Here is a 17,847-nt window from a genome sequence, read left to right on the forward strand (position 1 = left end):
ACTTTTGATGATTATGTATAGCACTTAAAAGAAGAAGGGAATACGTCGCATGTTTGCACGCAGTTGCTTGCCTCTTACGAATATGCAGACAGTTACACATTCGATTCGGAAAAATGAGTCTGACAATAATATCAGGAATTTTATAAAGCGATTTGCTACATGATACGCTGGTTTTATGGACTCTGTGCCAAATGTATTACCAAACCAGAAATGGGTCAAATATCATTGCTCTGCTCGCCACAAAATTCTGGCTTTAAGCTTCTATAAGCAATTCTGTGCTACTAAAATCCATAGTTATGCAGCAAATGCCTGCATGTGAACCAACCATTCCAAGTTAACCTGTGGAATATGTTACCCAATGGAGTACCGAAGTGTGACGTCATTTAGAACCCAAAAATACAGTGCAAACGAATGGAGTACGCGCACGTGTTGGTTCACGGGCTGAATCACGCGCTAATGTCTTTCACACACATTTTGTGCGTGTGACGTATTCACTTCGGTACTCCATAGCACATAGTTTTGTGCTTTTGCAGAGCAGCAGAGATGATTCGGCCATGAAATTTAGCCAGGCCGTGCTTTGCGTCTTTCCTTGACACTTGTGAGTTGCATAGTGCCAGTGTCACTCATGAAAACAAGAGTTACAACTGTCATTATACTTTCATTATATTATACAGTCATTAAAAACATTTTTTAAACTATTAATACATTTACACCTTTTAATAAGTACACGCAAAAATACCAAAATTATTCTCATACTTGACGTCATTGGACCATAAATATACAAAGTACCTCATACAGAGAACTATTTTACACACACAAACTTTATATAAATTGTTACATCTGTGTATACATTAAATTTGCTATGTGCGATCTTGATTATAAATAGCAATGTAATTGATCGTGCAAGTATAAATAGATAACACCTCTACTCTAATTCTAACAGATTCAACATCTGCTATGTTTATAAAATTTCAGTTATTGAACATAGAGCTTTTGCTTTCAACAGCAATACTAGGCTTGAAGTGAGCAAGGAGTAACTTTTAAAGCGATGGTTATCACATCTCACTTCAAAGATCGAAAAAATATTAATGTAGCAAGCTTGAAGTAAGTCATTCAATCACCAATTCCCAGTGAGTAAAAATATTTGTACAGTACTATTTTATTCTACAATACAAAAATAATGATTAATTTGGAAAAATTTTAACAGCATTTAAAATAGTATTAAGATATTTAGATATCATACATACTTTTGTGCATGTATATTTAGAAACAATAGATACATTTGTGCAAGTGTACTACCAAACATTTCAGAAGGAATTTGGTGCAAAACTTACGCCACACTATTGAAGTATTAAGAATACTGTACCCTGCGCCTTACTTTTTTCACTCACAATAACACAGTCATACTCTTAAGTACGGTACACATTTGAATAGGGTACAAGCAAAGTGTCACCATCTCTGTCTATCAAAATTAGGATGCAATGGAGGTCAGATTGTCGTCATTTGACAGTAGCTGACTTGTCTTTTCGACAGGATGATTGGTTATCCATGCCCTGCAGTGAGGTTGGCTAGAATACTTTTTAAGGATTTTTGTAATTACTAGACATAATTATGGTTCTTGTCGGAGGGCTGCTGTTTGGCATGGATTTTCAAGCTACTTTAAACGGCCAATCGTGATGGTATTGGGGCTACTGTCAATGTCGTATCAGATGCAACATTGACAGTAAAACAAGTAGCCCCAAATAATAGAATGACCCCTGTACAATTGATATGTGCTATATACAGGCAAGTAGATATAAAATATCTATATAATATTGTAAAAATACTGATGAGATGTTAACAAATACTAAATTCTAATCCAATTTTAGTAAAATGGAAGACTTTTCAGCAATAAGAACTTCTCAATTAGAACAAAACAGTTGAGAGTTGTTTTGTCAAGCTCCTAAAAATCTAAAAAAAACTCAACCGAAAAATTCGCAAGTACTACTTTTTGATTACAAGTCTGTTCTTGCTAAACACAATTATATTCATGCAAGGCAAACTTGTGCTACACAGCCCTTTGGAATTGGCCTCCCGGCTATGATGTAGTCGAGGTCCTTGTGACGGATCGCAAGTCATCATAAGCCCATCATAAGCCCATCACAAGCCCATCATAAGCCCATCACAAGCCCATCATAAGCCCATCACAAGCCCATTACTCAACTCACAGGGTATTCAAATGAACAGTAACCATAGGTTTCCCTTGTTATTGTTCATCCACTGTTACCTGTGACATGAATTGTGATATACTTACGACTGGAATTGTGAATTGAATTGATCCATCGCAACACTCCCCCCCCCCCCACCCCATTCCCTGGTTACTGTAAGGACATCTTCTTTGTTCTTGGTAGGGTACAAGTCATCAGTCCACCAAACACGAGTAGAGCCGCTACGAGCAGAATGTTGACGGTACAGTGAGTCTTGATGAGAATTCCAAAGATGAGATTACCTACAATAGACGCTAGCCGATTGACTATGCCTTGGACTCCGAGAGACGTGGATCTGAAACGAGGCCACAAGAACATGATGTTTTACTTCTTCTTATGAACTCAAAAATTTTACTTAAAGATAAAGTAGATCATTTCCTAACTTTTGTTTGTTTGAAGCAACAAAAGTGCTAAAACTCTAAAGACGGGTGCTCAACAACTTACCTGACGAACTTTCGGTGAATGCTGTGTATTCCAAGAAACAATATACTAGGACCTCGATTTCAATTCAAAGTTGCAGAGTCATGTTTTGAATTGCGCCCCAAATCAGCATCTGGGACACGTTCTGATTCAGCCGATTGTAGCTTCATTTACGCGATGTCACGCATTGATGAACTGATAAATAATAGCCATACCACAGTAAACTGCAGTAACTTCATGAACCACTCTATATTATGATGTCCAAAAACCTTCCACTTTTTTTCATCAAACACTTTGCGTCTTTTTAGAATATAGAAATAAAGAGTTTGAGTAAAAATTCAGCAAAAAAATCAGGTCCGGACAACAGTTCCATGGTTTCTTTTTCCTACTGGGACCCATAGTATATGTGTTAAAAAAAAAAGACGCCTGTTCTAAAAAAACATTCCGAAAAAAAAAAAAAACTGTGCATAAGACCGACCAAGTACCCAAAAAAGACACACACACTTGTTCCAACACGTTTGTTTTATGGTGTTAATCGAGAATTTTCTATTGTTCCTCTTCCCTTTTTGTTTGTTTATACTCTCAAACTTTTTTGCAACAGCTCTTATTGGTTTTGTACATGCTTTCTATCCAAGGAGTCCTCGATTTGGTTCCTGTCCTCAATTCATCGATGATGTTGCTTGTGTGGGTCCTCAATTTACACCATAAACAAATGCCATATTTGTGGGGACCACACACCTGTTGAGCAATAGTTATTGTGAGGACAGCTGTGGGGTAAGCAGAAAGTCCCCCCAACTCACTCCTACTTTCCCCAATAAAAATCGTCCCCACAACGCAGTCACCACCAATGCAAAGTATCATCGCCGTCTTTTTGTTTTTAATTATCACGAGATATCATTCCTAAATTCAAAAGGTCATACCTCATGTGAGTAGGGTAGATTTCAACAGCTAGTACGTTCAGAACATTCCAGGTGACGACCGACACAGCACCAAAGCAGCAGAACACAATAAGGACTTCAAGGCGTGTCTTGACAAACCAAATGAAGAAGACGATCACGCCAGACATAAGTAAACTTGTAGCTAAGAAAAGAAACAAATAAACAAATATCAGATGAAAATCTTTTTTGCATTGAGCAAAAATCAGAAAAAAATTTGAACTGGTCAAAAGCAATAAAATATCCTATGTTTCTTATTGGCATGTGTTCATTCTCAGGCTTCCAATTCAGAGACAACTTGTATTGATAACTCACACATCAGAATCTTTCGTCCCACGATGTCAATCAGGAAAATGGCGACCAAGTTGCCAGGAAGATTGGACAAGCTCGTGTAGAAGGAGTCCAAGTAGATACTGTGAAAAAAAAAATATGAAAAACCAAGAACAAGCTTGGTTATATAACTGGAGCATTCCGTAACCCTTTACTCTCTAAGCATTTTTGCTGGGATGCAACCTCAATCCTGCAAAATCCTCCAGCTGCCTCCATGCAAAAAATGCATACAGCCTCAATCCTCCAAAATCATCCGTTATTTCTTGAATGTGGTCCTTGGAGGGGTGACCACTGCGTTAATCCTGCAAAATCCTCCAGCAATCACCGTCAATATGTTAAGGCAGAGCCAGTGACATCCTGGAACAGTGCGGAGGATTTCAAGTATAATCTAGGCCTAAATTTATGCACGGCTGAACATAAACAACACAACGTCCCGCCCATGAACTTGGCACAGTGCATCCTCTAAAATCAGCCACACATTTTTGCCATATAGCCTCAATCCTGCAAAACCTCCAGTTTGCAAAGACCATTTTGGAGGATTTTTGGAAGGTTTATGGGGTTAAAGAAGGTATCTCTAAACTATGTGAAGACACATTACTTTAAACTCCAAACAAGGTATATCACTATTAAAACCTGTCAATTTGCAAATCAAAGTAGATCAGATCAGTCTTTACGTGTTATCGCCAGGTTTGGGCGCTGCAGACGTTGAATTGACGTCGTTGGGATCCACACTACACACAGATCCATTGCCGTTCTCAGACTGGAGGAACAATTGAGGCATCCACATCCAAATACCGTAATACCTTCAAAACAAAAAATAAACCATTATACAAACTTTAAAAGGGTGGTGTAATGGACCTTAAAAGAGTTTGGTCACATTACTAGCTACGAGGGGTGATTGATAAGTTCGTGGCCTGAGGTAGAAGAAGCTCCTTGAACCTGATCAGAAACAGACTCGGCACAACCTTCCAAGGGGCAATGTTGCCATTTTATAGTTCATTCGTTCAACTTTTTTGTTCGAACAAATTTTTCAATAATATTTCCATTTTCAAGTTTCAATTCTCAGGAACCGGTGACCGTCAAGGTTTAATTATAAAAAATTTCAAACATGACAAAACGTCTAACATCACTGTAAATGTAAATCATTTCCCTTGTAAAAAAGTGATAATAAAACAACCAGCAACTTAAGAGGTTTACTGCTACGCTGCTTCTCAACCTTCCTTTTGGGGTCTTAAATATTATGGGACAAAGAGCCAGCCCAAACAGCCATTACTGCACAGCACAATTTCGCCTTACCTGGAACCTAAACATGGATACCCCAAAGACAATTCAAATGAACAGGCACATTCGGACCACTGTGTCAATCACTTGCCCTACATTACAACCGAAATGGAAAGAGTCAAATTGGCGACTAGTTACCCGAATGAGATGGTCCAGATGATCAAGAGCAGCGGCACCGTTGCCCAGGTCAGTGGTTTCTTGAAGAGCTGGACGGTCATCTGGAGGGATATCCGGATATTTTTGCCAGCCTCGTTGAGCCTGTCGCTACAGGTCCGCCGGCCCCCATGATCGGTGGAGAGGACCCTGGCCCGCTCGGAGGGGATCAGGGTCTTCAGCTAGGGGGAACAAAGAATAATTAAGGTCAAACGGTCAAGGGTTACCTCAGGTCATGGCAGTGTAAAAATGGCGGTGTACTTTTAATATTAACCCTAACTCCCTAGGCATTTTCGCAAAATCAATCCTGCAAAGTCCTCCAACTGCCTCCATGTAAAAAGTGCATACAGCCTCAATCCTGCAAAATCATCTGTTATTTCTTGAATGTGGTCCTTGGAGGGGTGATCACTGCCTCGATACTGCAAAATCCACCAGCAATCACTGTCAATATGTTGAGGCAGAGCCAGTGACATCCCGGAGCAGTGCGGAGGATTTCAAGTATAATCTAGGCCTAAAGGTATGCACGGCTGAGCAAACTCAACACAAGCTCTGGCCCAAGACATTGTCATGGTGCATCCTTCAAAATCAGCCACACATTTTTGCCAAATAGCCTCAATCCTGCAAAATCCTCCATTTTGCAAACATCATCCAACAACTTGTTACATCATTATTACCCCTGTTCATCGGGCCAATGACGCATTCCTAAGCTCATTGTGAGTACAGAGCTTAATAGTGATATTTGGTGTAAAGAGAGAAAATAAATAACAACTAGATTATTCACTGCCTTTTCGGCAGACAGAGGCAATTACGAACAGCATGCCTGCCCCACTCACGCATTGCAACCCTACTGGTTCAGACTCAAACATAAAACAACTTAAGCTGAATATACTAACTTGATAACTTCAGAATCAGATACTTACTGGGTAGTTGGCTCTGTCGTCCCACTTATTCCAGGAATAGATGGTCTTCAAAACTTCCAGTGCTTTCTGACCCTGACCATTCTGGGGTTAAGAGGAGTAAAGTAAGAACAAAAAAACAAAAGAATATTGAGAGTGATCAAAAGGGAGGGGAAAATGGAGCTGGAAAAGTAAAAACAATTTGCAGAGTTGAAAGATTTATGCCTGGGTAAGAAGGTTGGTGACCGAGGTGATCTATACTCTACAAACACCACAATACACATGTCTGGATGTAACAACTCTTCATTCCAGCATAGCAAATGTTGTTTCTGCTATAAAATATAAAGGCTCAGGGGTGAGTAAGAGTTAATTAGACACAAAATTCATTGTGAATAACATTTTCCCCCCATTTTTTTTTACCTCTAGTAAAAACTTGGGGCTTTCTGGCATCAGGAAGAACGTGACAACGGAGGTGAGTGCTGGCAGTGTGCAGAGAGCGACAAAGACACGCCAGCTGTCGTAGCTAAACCCACCGGGATTGACATAACCAACACCTGCAGAAGGACATAATTAAAAGGGTCAAGTCTTGAGCCGCTGTGGCTTTTCCAGCCGGTTTTATCTCCAGTTTTCCTTGGCATGAAACGACCGAGACTATTTCTATTCCCCCTTGACGGGATGCCAGACCAGCACAGGTTACTCCCCAAGTAATGCCAGTTCCCAATTATATATGTATGCACTATCCAAGTCACTTGACCGTATGTGGTCTTACAGTAATTCCAATTTAAATTGCAATAAAAACAAAGAGTATATGTGAAGGAGCACCAGTCTGGTAACTTTCAACAGTTGCACACCTGGCTCTAGATGTGTATACAAAACGACCGAAATGCTTCAGGCCCAGAATTTCATAGCCTTCCTATCTTATACAATTTAAATTTTATCAATTTAAGATGCAAAGTGTGACTTTTTTTTCTGTTCCTAGTACCTCATATTATGTCATTTGTCACTGGATTCGGAGTATCACCAAAAATGACTTAAAACTATATTTTTCATATGTGAGGAAGGTCATTTGCACTTCGGATTGCTGTGGTCTGCTGCGGAATTTCGTCTGTGGGCAGCTGCCAGGAAAATAACCAGCAGTGCAATGCCGGCTACTGCGCAGAGGCTCTGTGCAGTGATGCGTGTAAGCCTGTGCAGTGAGGCGTAAAAACCCAGCGGAAAGGGGTTAAGGATTGCATCCAGAAAAATAAAATCATAGACGTCAGATGTAACAGGTACAGGGACAAAATGAACCCCAATTTTTTATGGAATGACCCGTATGGAAATTGGGTGGGTGTGATTTTCTTGAAACAAGTGGATTTCAGCATTTCCTTTAAAAAAATTCCTAGAACTGCCAGTGAAATGCAACCCAACAAGAAACAATTGTCGGACGTACCTGAGGGAATAACCAGAAGAGCTAAGCCGGCTGCGACTATGTTACCGGCCATCCAGAACGTGGCGACGACAGAGATCATCATACCACGTTTCTCCTTGGGTTGAAACTCCCCACAGTAGGAGAAAATGACCGGTATGGAGCCCCCAACCCTGTCAAGCATGGACAGCAAATACAGAAAATGGGCTTTGTGGATATTTGTCAATTGACTTGTTAGAGATGTAGTCAAGTCCCTCACAAGTCCATCACAAGTCCATCACAAGTCCATCACAAGTCCATCACAGGTCCATCACAAGTCCATCACAAGTCCATCACAAGTCACTCCCATGATAAGTCACAAGTCGGAGAGTCAGGTTGGCGTACCTCGCCTTCCATCGCTGTGACCCGGGTTCAAATCCAGCTTGGGCCACTATGTGGATTGGGTTTTCAGTCCCTGCCTGATTGCATGGTTTTTCCCCCAGAATATTCTTCTTGATTTTTCCTCCCACCTCTAAAACTGTAATTTCTTCTCATTCACTTCTCTCTACAGGTTTCTTCAGACTTTCAAGCTTACAGTGCCTAGGGCACTATTTGGGGAATCCTTGATTTCAGTGCCAGAAGTGATAAATAAATATATAAATAAATAAATAAGTCCATCACAAGTCCATCACAAGTCAATCACAAGTCCATCACAAGTCCATCACAAGTCCATCACATGTCAATCTCAAGTCCATCACAAGTCAATCATAAGTCAATCACAAGTCAATCACAAGTCAATCACAAGTCAATCACAAGTCAATCACAAGTCAATCACAAGTCAAATTATTATGTCCAATCCCTTCAGCTTCATGTTAAGGAAAGTCAAAAAATGATATTCGCCAACTTTCAACATGAATGCAAAGACCAGTATTTTTTATAACTTCTTTGGCGATGGATTTATCTATTACCCGACTCCGCTGAAGAAGCGCATGAGCAGAAAGAGCCAGTAGACCTGGGAGAGACTGGACATGAGGCCAAAGAAGGCGTTGGTTGTCAAGGACAACAGCAGCGTCCGGCGACGGCCGTTGATGTCAGCCAGCGCTCCCCATATGTAGCCACCTACTAGCATGCCTGAGGGAGACAAGGAACATGACCAGGAGAGTCATCAATTGAATAACAACAGGCACTCCTTGGGTTAACAAGTGTCAGCAAAGAATCGATGGAAACTGGATTTGAACCAGTAACCTCTAGAATGCTATTCAAGTGGTCAACCAACTCAGCTACCATTCCTTTAAAGTTGGGCATTTTTTTTTAATTTGACAATGTCCAAACATAAAGAACACTTAGATTAACTGATTGAATAAATCAAATAAATCATTCATATTTTATATAAAAATAAGATAAAGTGTCTGCTGAACTCTGTTGTACAGTTTGTCCAGCAGGTTTGGGTCTTGGAACAGGCTTATGAACAGATCTGTTTTGTTTTGGAACATGGTAGGTGGTTGAAGTTGGGGGAGAGGTGATGTTTGAGCCAAGGTAGGAGGGAGGTGTTACACTGGGGGAAGGGGACTTTTTGGGACAAGATAGGGAGGGGAGGGGAGGGGTTAAGTTTTTTTTTTTGGGGGGGGAGGTTCAACCCTGACACTCACCCACAAAGATGATAGCGCTGAGCACCCCTTTCTTGTAGCTGTCCAGGTCCAAGTCTTTCTCTGCCGCCGGTAGCAGGAAGGATACACTCAGGATCTCCACAGCATCGCTGGCGTTGGCCCAGCCGCACAGAATCACTAGTAAGACGTGAAACTTTCCAAAACCTGTCAGCCAGAAAAAAAAAACAATTTACTTGGTGACAAAGGGATTCACAACTAAATCAGAATTTACAAATTACAAATTAAATCATGCGTCCAAAAAAAAAAAATGTAACCTTTTCTCAAGTCATGTCCACTCCCCTTTTTTTTCAAGGGATCCTGGTCCCGCCCCCAAAAAACTACCCACCTGCTTTCTCCAAGGCTTCATCAAAGTTGCCGAGTTTGGCTGGATCTACATATTTAACAGAAAGAAAAAAGGAAATTAACAAAAAATTTGCAAGGCTGCAAACAGGCATTTCTGCAGAATTTAGCATTTTCTGTCTCTATAAATGCAAAATGCATAAATTTCATGATACATGTAATAATAATAATAATAATTTACACTTATAGAGCGCATTACATAAACATATCAATGCGCTTTACAACTAAGATAGTGTTAAATAATACTAAATAGCAATACTATAATACATTACATATGAAAAGTTACATTTTTATTACATTACATTTATATTACTTTACATTACAATTTCATTACACAAGGCACAAAAAATTAGGTACTATTTGATGTAATCCAGACTAATCTTGAGACTAATCAGGCAACCTACATCATACATGTAAGTTGGAATTGTACAATGTAGGCCTACATATACATCTTTTCTTTGTTTTTAATTATTTAAGTTTTGTTTTAAAAAGCAGGTTTTACAATGTAAAAAGTTTATCTGAAGAAACAATGTTGTGACAGCAACAATCCAAGAAATACGTAATAACAAAAATACATAAAGTTAAAACTTTTTTATATATAACTACATTTAATTTGTTCCAGCTCAAATGGTTGCTTTGGTCATCTGCTTTCTGAGAAAAATGGTAGGCAAAAAGTGAAGGAAGTCATAAGTCAAATACAATCTTAGTCACCTGACCTGCCTGATGGTCACAAGACCTTGGTCACCTGATAAGGATTCATACCAAAACATGCACAGTTTCAATAGCCTTCTGCATGTCCCTACACAAATCGATCAACTGACCCCTCAAGAGTGTGTGTACATAATGATTACTATATTTACTAAGACGCTCTGCAAAGGTCTAGGCATAACTTTGCAATTCTGTTTATCGGTTTCAGTTGTTTTAGGCCAAATAAAAAGAATGTCGTGTTACTACATGGTAACCCCACCAACCCTAACAATTTTGTTGTGCATAGAGTAGGCAGTTGAATTTTTTATCTTTTATATTTTAATTGTTTTTATTCAAATACAAGTTAATGTTTTTTGGAAGTGATAAGATTACCCCAAATACAAGTCTGAAATACTTGTACGTATACATTAAAGTACCTTCTATTGAGTGAAGTATGTCTACTTGTCCAGTTGTCCTCCACTATATAATGTATAGGCTACATTCTTACTGTATAATATATGTAAGTTACCGTACGTATGTAAAAAAAACTATTTATAAAAATGTATCCTGCCTACCGAATCTTCATTTTTTTTAGGGCAGTGTTACCCAGGTCCGTCGCCAAGGCCCCCCCCCCCCCCTCGGCAAAAACCACAAGCGTAAAAATTACACTTGTATAAGTGTGTTGTGTTTTGTGTGGTGTGCCCCCCACTCCTAATTTGTACTGTGCCCCCCCCCCCCCTCCCCCCTAATGCCCTGAGCTGGCGACGGTGCTGATGTTACCAGAAACACAACATTTAGTTTTTGTGGCCAAACCTAGATAATATCAATACACTTTATAATTTGGTTTCGGTTTTGAAATTGAATTTGCAGAGATTTATTACAATACTAGGCAACCTTTCTTCTGTAAGCAGGAAGTATGAAAATTAAGACGTGCACGTACACTGTACAGTGGTAGAATGACAATCAATCCAGAAATGTTGGTTGTAACTGGAAAAAAAATTACATAAGTAATGTTTTCATCTAAAAGTAGCTTATGAAATTGGCTTTCCAGTCATTCTTATTTTTGGTGCTACATATTTTTTTTAAATATGAAATATATTTTATGGGGTTTGGGTTCCGCTTTTTTTTTACCGACCCTGTAGTTAGATAAAGTGCAGCTTCTCTCTTTCAAGTTAGCTGTGCAAATGGCCCACTCTATAAATTCTGACCTCAGCATCCGCTGAAACAGAGACTCCTTGCAGATCTCTGTTCCGAAAAACTTGCCTCTATAACAATTTATTACAGGACATTTTGCCCTACCTGTTTCAATCAAGTGTTCCCTGCCTTCTGCATCCGAGACATCCTTGAGTAACCGACGGTTTTCGTCCGCTTCCATTCTCCCTCGTGGATCACGCACAGCCAGTTGGTAGCTGTCCTCGAGTTCCTCACTGTCGTCCGAGTCCTAACATGTGTGAGAGAAATAAAAAATAAAACCCTATACCGAGTAGTAACCTGCAGCATGCATTTCTTTCCATGCAAGTGTGCACAACACATGTAGTATTCTGTGGTATTTGGTACTTGGCCCCGAAAGAGCTCTCAGGGGGTTAGGGTTAAAGAGGATGTACACCCACAAAGACAACACAAACAAAAAGGAATTAGGTCAAGCACAAAATGACAGCGAGAACCCCATGGTTGATTTGAACAAAAAAACTACACAATAGCCCTAGACAAGCGATTCATATACGGCTGCACTGTGGAGGCAATCCCTGATACATGTATGTGCATGATATCATAACAATCTTTTTTTTTTAAAATACAAAAAAAAGGATACCAAAACAAACTAATGTCAATTCTATTCCTGGTATTACCATGGAGGTAGAATTAGACGCTATTGACTGGGGTCATTCTACAATTTTGGTCCAGTTTTTCCTGTCCCTGTTACATCTGATACTTGAATGGCAAATTATGACAAAGTACCAAGGTAACGGGGACAGGAAAAATGTCACACTCTGGGCCTTAGATTTATAGAATGATCCTAATTGACTAATTGTAGTAAGGAAAATGGTCCAAATGGTTGCATTTCACCTGCTATAACACATGACAACTTTTAAGAATATAAATCCACACTTACACACTTGGATAAGCCTGAACTTTTCTGTTTTTCAAAATCTTGCGTTTGGTGAGAAGTCGCAGCGATGCAGTTGTTTCAACCGATTCAAGTTCTCCACCGCAGTGTGTTTTTTTGGGGGGGGTTGTTTTGTTTTATAATGTAGCTGCAGACCCGCTAAACCAATCTTCTGTTATGAGCCATAAAGCAATATGTGCATAAATTACATGCTACCAAGACGAACAGCTGTGGAAAACCCATCTGGTGATCTGTCCAATAAAAACAATTCCCAGCCCGGTTTTATATCCCGAACGATGGACGTTTTCCCTTTATACTTACATGTGTACAATGTTGGGCAATCTAATTCCAAGCATAGGCTATAGGCAGTAATTAACAACAGAATAAATCCATAATTTAGTCTGCTTTGTCTGGGTGATAGTAGATCATTGTAGAGATATAGATCGTCATCGGGACATCAGACAACAACAAATGAATATACATACATGTACCGGTAAGTATGTTCGCATAGTCAGGAAAGGGTATAGTAAACAACAGATAATTGTTATATTTATTATTGCATGCCATGCATGCATTAACAAAATGCTGGTAGGCGGTACACGTATATATATATGTACATGTTCATGTATACAACAAGGACTTGGGTCATTCCCACCGGGTTGGGACACAGTGTGTGTTACATCCAAATATTTGGTTACATTATTAAAAGTATCAATGCATTCTAAACAATTGCTCAACATAATATTTGTCTTTGGGTGTTTCAATACTTGAGAAAGTTTGAAATCATTTGAATGTACTTTGACAAAAATAGGAGCGAAAATGTATTAATTCAGACATAGCATGGACACAGTGTCAATGATACATATCCAAATACATGTATTCTTTTTGTTACCATTTTTTTACCTAAAATAGTACCCAAACTGACTAAGTGGACACCTAATGCACCAAAAAAAGCTTTTGTTTTGGTATAGTCAGGGTTCAAATATAGCAGAAACAATGCCTTAATGTGGACGTAATGGTGTCAAAATCACTCAATGGAAGTGTGACATTTGGGGTTGACACGGTGTCAATGTTACGTCCACAACCAAGCTATCATTTCTGCTCCATTTGATACCTGACTACCATAACAAAAGCTTTTTTTAGTGTGTTACATGTACATTTATAGTAAGAAGTACATAAAGTGAATTTGGTTGATGTTTTACAAAAAGAAGAAAAAAGAAAAAATACAAATATACTATTTGGACATAACATTGACACAGTGTCAATGTTACGTCTGAATGACATTTTTGCTCATATTTTTGGCAAAATACATTCAAATGATTTAAAACTTCCAAACAAGGATGATTACAAGTTACAACAACTGCTTAGTTTCTTTTTGTACCAAGTGACCATAAAGTGTACATAAATTTGATTTCGTTTTAGTGATTAAAGAGCTGAGAAGTTAATGAATTTTACCTTCCCTTGCAAAAAAAAAAAATTGAAAATGACTGAAAATACCACCCAAAGAGATTGTTTGATGCTGGCCTGTAGCCTGGCCAAGACAACAATATGTGGGCTCACAATCTTTTGAATATGACTGGTAAAAGTGACTTGCTTTTGAGAAAACTTTCAACTTTTAAAAATGGTAAATTAAAAACTCAACAACTAGGCCTACACTGCAAAATAACTGTGGTGTCCCTTCATAAAAAGTCAGTATAGTACCTGTAAATCGACTTTTTGAAAAACATTATTCACATGCTCAAGGGCGTATGAAAATACTCCCCGGGCGTGGAATAGATAAAATAAATGTTTCTAATGGTACCACAGGGTACTCCTAGAACTATGAGGCTCCACGTAGTGGAGCCTCATAGAGTCAGAAGCCCGCAAAATTGTTGTCAACACAAAACACTAATTAAGTACAAAAACGTCCATTCCAAATAAGCTATTTCCCACAGAACCGCTGCACAGTTTGCCCCTAAACTCCGTACAATACCTCATGACATACTCACGTTATGTGCACCCAACAAACATTGGTGGATTCTGTCTGTTTTTAGGCCAAAATGATGAAAAATATGCCCTTTCCGCACTGAGCCAACCTAACACTTGAAGCGAGCACGCGCGCTGATATCGCAGTCATTTTCGGGTTCGATCGCTCGGAGCGCGCCGCGGGGGGTATGGTGTAGGAGCGGATTGATAGTATGTGCATGCGTACAAGTGCAAGTACGTACCCCCCGCGGCGCGCTCCGAGCGATCGAACCCGAAAATGACTGCGATATCAGCGCGCGTGCTCGCTTCAAGTGTTAGGTTGGCTCAGTGCGGAAAGGGCATATTTTTCATCATTTTGGCCTAAAAACAGACAGAATCCACCGATGTTTGTTGGGTGCACATAACGTGAGTATGTCATGAGGTATTGTATGGAGTTTAGGGGGAAAATGTGCAGCGGTTCTGTGGGAAATAGCTTATATGGAATGGACGTTTTTGTACTTAATTAGTGTTTTGTGTTGACAACAATTTTGCGGGCTTCTGACTCTATGAGGCTCCACTACGTGGAGCCTCATAGTTCTAGGAGTAACCACAGGGGACATCCTTTAAACTTGTGTCAACTGTAAAAATATACAACTTACCTTCTGAACAGAAAAGCTCATAGTCATATGGTTAGAAAAGAATATTCCCAGCGACAATGCGGCCAAACATCAGGAAAAACAGATTGAATTGCAGATGTGCTCAAAATACTCATCTGATATCAAGATACAAAGTCCTAAGTGATGCCTAGCCTAGTCCATTTTGGGCAGAGGGGTGCATGCATAATAAGCCAAAGTTAGGTGTCACTAACGCATGGTCATCTTTCCTTACCAATACAATTTTGTTTTTAGAAACAAGACTAGTTGGGCGCGCTCTTCTTTTCCCAGGGTTCCCACACAAATCTGGAAATGAAATTCCACGACTTTTCCATGCCGTTTCAAAGACAAAATTAGGGCTTTCCCTAACCAAACAATGGGAGCCCATTGATAAAATGCATGGCCTCAGTTTGTGATAGTATCAGTACATTATTGTACATTATGATTAGCTTACCTTGACTTTGTTTTCTTTTTGCATTTCATCAGATTATTTAGTTTGTTAATTTTTCTCTTTTGGATGGTTAAAGTAATAAAGAACTACCTACATGTACTCCAATGTTCCAATTGTGCAAAACAACCCAATCCACTTCACACACATGTACACAAAGTGCCAAGAATGTTAAAATTAATGGCACCACACACATAGTACCCCCAGTTGTAACAACTTTTTAAGTGCCATTTAAAAATAAGATAGCGTTTCTGATTTGTGAGGCGTTCTTGCAAAATGAGACAGAACTTGGACAAGCCATTGTGGAAAAAAATGCAAAAAACACAATGGGGGGGGTTGTATTATAAGACTCATTGATATTTGCAATCTTTGATATGTCTACTACAAATACTTTAAAGAAATAGCATAAAAATTCTGTACTAAAATTGCTTTTTAAGGAAAACAATTGGCATCTTTCATATACACGACTAGAACTAGCCGAAACTTTAAAGGCCTTTTTCGCAGTATTTTACTTTGTTGACATGTTGATAAATGCAAACTTTTAACAGCCATAACTTGTCAGTTTGTTTTGCAACAAACAGTATTGTAAGAATTTTGTTCTCTTTCCTAATACCCGCAAACCCTCATTGCGACCTCGGCCCAGTTCTGTTTCCCTTGGCAGAACGCCTCACATTTTTTTACAGAAACTCTTCAGACATTACAGTATCTTGTAACAAACACCAACTGTTTACACAGATATTTTAGCTCCATGTTAATTCAAAAATTGGAAAGTTCCAAAACTGGAGTTTTGTGACAGCATTACTTGAAGCAAACCCTTCTGAAGGTCTTCTCCCGACTTCCCTGTCCCCATATCTGACCCCATTATTCCGAATCAAAACCCGGTTCTTGAACATTGTGTACCTCTATTGTCATATTTTCTAAACACTTTGTAAAAACAAATTGTACTATTCAAAGTGCAAAACTGTGTACAATTGTCTGCAGCAATTGGGGAGGGGGGGGGGGCTGTTCAAAACTCTACAAAACCATTGGACCATATCACTACCGACAACAGTTGTGTTGTTGTAGCATGGTAGTACATGTATTTTGAAAAGAAAAGGAAGCATTACAATTTATATGGAAAATAGTGCAAATTGATGACTATAATAAAAATTAAAATTGTTTAATGTCGAGTTTCAAATGTACCTCGTGTATGCCCATGGTGCCGCTCTAGTGGTAGGCCCACTACTTCAGTTCTGATAAGTTATCCGCAAAATTCACGCAGGCAGTTTGTTCCGGAAGCTTGGATTTGCAGACAACCTCTGAAATCAATTGGCAATATTAACAGTCACTTCATTAAATACAAGTGCACACATCAGTCAAGTTTTTTTTTAGGATCTTTCTATTTTTTTACCTCCATATATTCTTATCCTTCCAAAATATGGTGAACAATGCTTGGGTTACTCCCATTAATTGGGTAGAGCTTTACATAAAATTATCAGTTCTCATATTTATGGATTGGTGACCAATCAAAGTGCCCTGTGATTGGTCAGGTGATCAATCAAAGTGCCCTGTGATTGGTCTGTCTGATACTTGCCAGGAAACAGTCTAGCCAGAGCCACGCACAAGTCTACTTTTCATGAATTCAAAGTGGCAGCCTCAAACAAGGCGTTTGTGACAAGGATGTTTCCCGAAACGAAGATGAAATTTCTCTTTTCTTCCCAAAGGTATGTAAACCTCACCACTATCATTTGTATTTCCAATTCCCACTGAAGCCTACATTTACAAGGGCGCATTAGACTGAAATAGACAGTCTGAAGACTGTTCTTGAGGTGAAATCTGAAGATTTGATTGGGGGTACGAGTGAAAATGGTCCAAAAACAAAATATTAGTAACGCAATACAGTAACCTAGGACTCTACTGAGTACTATCGCCTGACCATGTCCAAATGTTAAAAAAGGCGATTCGTAGAGTCCTACTTTATACTTTGACATGTCGGAGTAACATGCAACGTGGTCACTCCGAAGTGGCCTATTGTCTTTGTAAGACATGCAAGATATCCGTGGAGGTTGCCAAATTAAAACAAATGAACACCACTCTAACACCTCAGCTTCATCATAAAAGTGCACTGTATTCCCCTCCCCCCCCCGTCCCCCGCCACCCCCCCCCCCCCCTCCCCCCCCCCCCCCCCCCCCCCCCCCCCCCCCCGCAATATTCAACAGGTTCAATCTCACCGGTTCTCAAGCCCCAAGGAACTACAAACTACTTATGTCCTCATTTGTATTTCAACATTTGTAAGTACAATCCCAAATACAGGACCTTCTATTACAGTTTAAGTACCTTTTGAGTTTTGTTTCAAGTTCAAGGCGCCTGCTGATAAC

General features: G+C 39.4%; 1 protein-coding gene across 3 annotated transcripts; it reads right to left on the bottom strand.

Moving 5' to 3' along the window:
• Positions 1–1,653: 1,653 nt before the first annotated feature.
• On the bottom strand, positions 1,654–16,784 carry LOC119745756 (synaptic vesicle glycoprotein 2C-like). Of its 3 annotated transcripts, none has more exons than XM_038222342.1 (13): positions 16,673–16,784; positions 11,641–11,782; positions 9,641–9,685; positions 9,298–9,459; positions 8,617–8,779; positions 7,694–7,842; positions 6,682–6,815; positions 6,286–6,366; positions 5,351–5,547; positions 4,606–4,734; positions 3,917–4,014; positions 3,587–3,746; positions 1,654–2,541 (listed from the first exon to the last, which is right to left on the bottom strand). In XM_038222342.1, the coding sequence occupies exons 1-13, from the start codon at positions 16,685–16,687 to the stop codon at positions 2,358–2,360; spliced, it is 1,659 nt and encodes a 552-aa protein (XP_038078270.1). In that variant the 5' UTR covers positions 16,688–16,784; the 3' UTR covers positions 1,654–2,357. The 3 variants fall into 3 exon arrangements, with proteins under 3 accessions (XP_038078270.1, XP_038078269.1, XP_038078271.1); XM_038222341.1 differs by lacking the exon at positions 16,673–16,784 and adding an exon at positions 15,049–15,159; XM_038222343.1 differs by lacking the exon at positions 16,673–16,784 and adding an exon at positions 12,767–12,912.
• Between the last annotated feature and the right edge of the window lie 1,063 nt (positions 16,785–17,847).

This window comes from Patiria miniata, unplaced genomic scaffold (genome assembly GCF_015706575.1).
Source record: "Patiria miniata isolate m_02_andy unplaced genomic scaffold, ASM1570657v1 HiC_scaffold_7, whole genome shotgun sequence".
In the NCBI taxonomy this organism is placed as follows: Eukaryota; Metazoa; Echinodermata; class Asteroidea; order Valvatida; family Asterinidae; genus Patiria; species Patiria miniata.

Bases quoted from the DNA above. Each gene is read 5' to 3' on its own strand.
- LOC119745756 (XM_038222341.1), bottom strand. From the start codon at position 15,075: ATGACTATGAGCTTTTCTGTTCAGAAG. The intron at 9,460-9,640 runs GTGGGTAGTTTT...TCTGGCTGACAG, and splicing joins TGAAGCCTTGGAGAAAGCAG to GTTTTGGAAAGTTTCACGTC. The intron at 3,747-3,916 runs GTGAGTTATCAA...TTCTTTTCTTAG, and splicing joins GGGACGAAAGATTCTGATGT to CTACAAGTTTACTTATGTCT.